Consider the following 6000-nt stretch of genomic DNA (forward strand, 5'->3'; position numbering starts at 1 on the left):
AGGAGAGGTTATCAGATGGTTGTGAGCCACCATGTGGTTGCTGGGAATTGAACTCAGGACCTCTGGAAGAGCAGTCAGTGTTCTTAACCGCTGAGCCATCTCTCCAGCCCTAAGAAATTTCTGAAAGGCAGTGACAGCCACACTCACAGGTCACTAACAGGATGACACTCAATACTCTACACCACGCGTCTTCCCAATGCTGTGACTGGATTCCTTTTTCTCTCTGTAATAACCATATTTTAGTGAGGATAAGAGGCTCCCAGGCTATCCAGGAGGCTGGGGGTCCCCATCCTGTGCCCTCATATATTGCTCCATCCACTACTGTTATACCTAAGGTCCACTAGGATGGTCCTGAGTCAGGAGGATGATAGATTCGACAGTCTGAGGATCTGTCCTATGAGCCCCATGCCTCTGCTGGGTTAAACATGTCGATGGGTATGACTCCACAGACGTTGTTGTTACTCGAGCCTTCCAGCTTCTAAAATCTAGCCTGTGTGGGCCCCAGTTGGAATTTGGGGGACCCACTAAGAAGCTAAAAGTGGGAAGTGATGTATTTAATGTACTTCTTGAATTCCTAGGATAAGCTTGCCTCTGAGCCATAGGCCTCTAGAGGCTTCTAGCTGCGATCTGGCCTGTTTAGCCACCCTTCTTCCTAGGCAGCACTTGTTGTGAAAAGACGGTCCTAGCCAGAACACACTGAAATTATTTGAAATTAGGGTGGATATCTGTGGCTTCACTCTGCCCTATTAGAAAGATAGGGACACAAAGAACTTTATAGGTGTGTTTTGTTTAAGCAGGGGTAATGGGTGGGGGAGGGGGAGATGCAAATTCCATAACATAGCTAAGAAGGTACATAAGGAAGGGCCACACCAGGCAGGGAGTGTCCTCCACACCCTACTGTTAGTGCAAGGAACCAGGAGTTGGGCGGGTCTATAACAGCTCCATCAGAAGGCCAGCTGCTGAAGTGGGTTTAGAGAATGGCTGATAACATCTTTCAAAGTGAAGCAGTGTATGATTTAAATTAAACAATGAAAAGTGCTCATGCCATGGCTGTATTTTAGTTGTTTGTTTAATTATGAAGAATTTAAGCATACACTATGAGAACCAGAGTATCATCTCTGGCTACATGGTCATTTTCAAACACACATCGCTGTTTAGATGCAACTCTCTGAACTTAGATTCGCAGAGATTTGCTCCAAGAGCCTTTCACACCTGCAAATACCAACTCCACAGATACCCAAGCCCCTTGTGTAAATGATGTAGTTTTGGCACAGGATATGCATGATCTTCCATATACTTTTTATTATTTTGTTTGGAGACAGGGTCCTACTACATAACCCAGTTTGGCCTTGGACTATTTCTCTTTTTTTAGAATATCTTTTTCCTTTAATATTTATACATGTATAATATATCTTAATCATACCTGTCTAAACTTTCTACTTCCCCAGGCCCCCCATCACATCCCTTTCCATTTCCTCAAGACCTGCCCCCCCCAACAAACACATCCACCGCTCATTCCCCAAGCCCCTCAACACTCAGCCTTCCATTCTACAAGAACCCCAAACACATCCCCCCTCATGCCTCAGATCCTTGACACATCTTCATGCCCTCTGCTTTCAGGACCCCAGGATACTGATAGATCCATACTGATGCACAAAGATGATATCTGTAATATCAAAATGTCAAGTAGATTCTCTACCCAAAGCCACCTTCCAGTGCACAGGGACATAGTCACTCCTGTAGCACCCCACCCCCAGTAGTGAATTCTGTATGTCACGGGTGGGGAAGTCAGACATGTGATGAAAGGGAGGGTCTGCTGACCAAAGCAGGTGCCAACAAAATGCTTTGTATGAAAGAACAGGTAATGTTAATCTCACCTACACAGGATTCCAGAGTATGGCTCCAAATTACATTAATCAGAGGCTTATAAAGGCAAAAACCACAGGGCTACGTGTTTCCCACCTTCATCCAATCAGGGACAAGCTTACATCCTGACATACTTCCTGCCTACATACCTCCCACTTACATGTGCTCAAGTCCATTCTGTGAAGTTGGGGCAACCAGGCTTGTTTACAGGCTTGAGATCATGATGCATGGCACCTTACACAAACAGCAGCTTACAAGTTAGAGGTACTTTTGTTTCATAGATCTCTTAAGCACAGTAATTTAAATTTAAAACATAACTTTAGCCGTCACAGCAACAATCAGGGAAAAGGTGGGATAAGGGGTTATAATTTGGAGAGTGACATTGTGATGGTTTGTATATTCTTGGACCAGGGAGTGGCACCATTTGGAGGTATGGCCTGGTTGGAATAGGTGTGTCACTGTGAGTGTGGGCATAAGATCCTCACCCTAGTTGCCTGGAAGTCAGTCTTTCACTAGCAGCCTTCAGATGAAGATGTAGAACTCTCAGCTCTGCCTGCACCATGCCTGCCTGGATGCTGCCATGCTCCCGCCTTGATGATAATGGACTGAACCTCTGAGCCTGTAAGCCAGTCCCAATTAAATGTTGTTTTTTTACAAGACTTGCCTTGGTCATGGTGTCTGTTCACAGCAGTAAAACCCTAACTAAGACAGATATTAATCTAAGTCTTTAAAGACAATGATTAAGACAGCATATTTGAGTAAATATAGTTAAGGAAGAAAAATCAGTATGTTATTTTCTGAGGCTTCAAGCCCATATTCTTAGCTCATGGACCTGACTACTGTGTGTGGCAATAACTTTATCAGCTTGAGCTATTTGCAAAATGTTGCCTCCTTCCTGTGGGTATGCAAATGTGTCAGCATGAAGCACCTAGTTGGGGGGGCTCCAACTAGGTAAAAAATTACTATTTGTAATAAAAAATTACTTTGGAGTGTGGCTGACCTGAGGACACACACACACACACACACACACACACACGTATACACACAGCAGCTGAATCCTCTTTTGAGGAGTGAGAAGGGAATCCCACTGTAGGTGTGACCTATGACTTGTAACAGCATTTGCTTTAGGTTGACCTATTGAAATGGGCTCTCTTAGTATATGTATATACCTGTATATACATATACTACGGTATATACATATACTAAGACCATTACATGCATATATATGGTCTTAGTTAGGGTTTTATTGCTGTGAACAGATGCCATGACCAAGGCAACTCTCATAAGGACAGCATCTAATTGGGGCTGGCTTACAGGTTCAGAGGTTCAGTCCATTATCATCAAGGCGGGAGCATGGCAGCATCCAGGCAGGCATGGTGCAGGAGGAGCTGAGAGTTCCATCAATTATTCTGAAGACAGCTAGAAGACTGGCTTCCTGGCAGCTAGGAAGAGATCTCATCTTAAAGCCCAAACCTACAGTAGCACACGTCATCCAACAAGGCCACACCTCCAAATACTGCCACTCCCTAGGCCACGCATATTCAAACTACTACATATATTACTATTAGTGTATACATTTTAAGCTTTAGCTCACACAGGCACACACAAAGTGGAGGGTCTCATGTCTAACCCTGCACCAAGCCCTGCTCTACCCCAGGACCTTTCAATATTGAAACCGACAGAGGTTGCTGCCCGTCGGGAGCCTCTGACAAGGAGATGCTTCATTCATTCATTCATTCATTCATGCACACACCTCAGTGTAAAGTGGCTTTGCACCGTGGGATGTGCTGTGAAAAGGAAGAAGAATGGGGCTGTGCAGGCTTGGAAGCTGGGACACAGAGCTGGTGTTGGAGGCTGGCTCCAGAGAGCTCCCCGGGGAGTGATGGTAGAGCTGTGGCTAGTGATAACGCAGAGGGGACCACTGACCGAATTTCTCCCCAAGTGACTGGAACCATGCAGTGCCCCGCCCTCCACCCAGCCTGTAGGTTGGGCATAAAGTGAGCCCTCACTCCTGGATGAACAGAGAAAATTCCAATCAGTAATACTCACAAGGATGGCTGGCTGTGGGACCTGGCGGCCACCTCATTTCAAATGATTGATGTTAATGTTTGCATTTTAGCTGGATTTACAGAGAACTGCAGAAAGGCTCACTAGCCAATAAGAACACAGAATAGTTCTCAAAAGAGAGAGGGCCTTTAATTCCTAAGTCTCCCAGGAGAGACCTCAAAGAAAGGTTAAGGTCAGAGTTGCAAAGGAATACTTTTTAACTTAAAAACCAGCACCCCCTTGTTCTATGAAGGAAAAAAATGAATGAGAAAATTATGATAGTAATGCCGCTTCTCTTACAGTGTTTCAAGTCTACATAATTACTTTCATATATGTTTTTTTTTCCTTGTAGGAAAAGCCATTGACGAAGTCTCTGCAGCGTGGAGAAGACCCTCAGTTCGATCAGGTATGAGGCTGTTGCAGTGCATGTTGTGTGTTTTTCTGTTTATATCAAAATGGACAGAACAGGAGCTGGGGCTGTAATACAGTGGCAAAGGGCTTGCCTCGTGTGAGCAAGGCCCTGGTGTTTGACGTAGCCTAGGGTGGTGAGGAGGAGCTACGTGGAACGTCAGAAACTGACAGGGAGGCAGGGCTGGCCACTGTGAGGCTGAGGAACTTCCTCAAAGCCATAGGTGTGTGGTTTTAATCTTCTGCCCTCAGGGGCAGGAGAGATGGTTCAGAGGTTAAGAGGGGACCCATGCCTGATTCCCAGCACTTACCAGTTCCAGGGCAGTCGCAGCATGCACATGGTGCACACACATGCATCAAGCAAAACATACACATAAAATAAAAGCAAAATAAATCTTTCAAAAAATATTGCCCCTTCGGCATCTGTAGCTGGGTATCAGAAATATTCAAGGGATGCCCTATGGTTTGAGCTAGAGCGAACTGCAAAGCCAAAGAAGACTATAAGTAGGCCCCCGGGGTTTTGTTTTATTTTTTCCTAGATCTTTGTATGCCAAAGTTAGAGACCAAGAAAAGGAGATTACAGGGAATCCTGTTGTAGTGGCCAATTAATCTCTACTCAAAATCACCCTGGTGGTGTCTGCAGAATGCGTTTCTCATTACCTGCCCCAATATTCTGGGTTTCGGAATGAAAGACACACCTGCATGCACACACACACACACACACACACGCACACGCACACGCACACGCACACACACGCGCACGCACGCTCGCACGCATACAGGCTCTCTTGCTCGCAGCCTTATATTTTAATATCCCTCAAACAGCTCAATGGTTGTGCCACTTCCCAACCTCCACGTGGCTGACTTTCCGATAATCCCAATTCACTACTTACTAAAACCTATATTCCATCTTGCCTGCCCTGGACCCAGACCTGCAGCCCTCCTGGGCCGTGATCCGCTGCTCTTCCATGTTGCCGTCTCTCTGACCTGCACTTCTCAGGTGTGGCAGCTGTCCTTCCTCCTCCCTAAGTCCCTTGTGGGAGGGGGGGATCCTAAAAGTACCCCCCCCCGAGCCATCACCCCCACCCCATCTCCCTGCTCAGCCATTGGCTGCTGGCTCTCAGCGTCTTACCTGCAGACATGTGGATTCCTGTGTAATTTGGGGGGTCAAATTAACATAACACAAGGAGCATTAGACCAAACCCACTACAGAATCATACAGAAAAATCGACTTCCGCTAAATTAGTTGTAGTCTTTGATGCCCAGGGCTTGGTTCTAGTTTCGTCCACTTATTTCCAGGCCGCCAGGCTTTGTGGCCCACACCTGTAACCCCAGGCCTTGCATGGTGGGGGCAAGCCTGAGCTACAGGGCGAAACCGTGCCATCAGAAGAGAAAGAGAGATGCGGATACAGTCAGTGGTAGAATGCTTGCCTAGAATGTTTTAGTTTTCATTTGTAATACTGGAGAACTATGTGGAGGGGGGGGCTAGGGAGAGAAGGAGAGACAGAGAGAGACAGAATATAATTGACAAGTGTTGAATTTACAAGTCTGAAAGAGAAAAATAGCCTCAATAATCATTCTCAAAACATGGGACCTTAGGCCCCAATGGAGAAAATTAAAAAAAAAAAAAAAATAGTAGAAAAAAAAGCAAAGGCAGCCAAGCCTAGGAAAGGACATCCA

The 6000-nt window shown here is 45.8% G+C and overlaps 1 protein-coding gene across 10 annotated transcripts in view; it reads left to right on the forward strand.

Moving 5' to 3' along the window:
- Positions 1 to 6000, forward strand: part of Fry (FRY microtubule binding protein) — a 398256-nt gene that overhangs the window by 215097 nt on the left and 177159 nt on the right. For all 10 annotated transcript variants that reach the window (XM_029533782.1, XM_029533775.1, XM_029533774.1 and 7 more), the window contains exon 3: positions 4265 to 4318. In XM_029533782.1, the coding sequence (XP_029389642.1) occupies positions 4265 to 4318 (54 nt within the window). The remainder of the gene's footprint in view (positions 1 to 4264; positions 4319 to 6000) is intronic.

This window comes from Mus pahari, chromosome 23 (assembly GCF_900095145.1).
Source record: "Mus pahari chromosome 23, PAHARI_EIJ_v1.1, whole genome shotgun sequence".
In the NCBI taxonomy this organism is placed as follows: domain Eukaryota; kingdom Metazoa; phylum Chordata; class Mammalia; order Rodentia; family Muridae; genus Mus; species Mus pahari.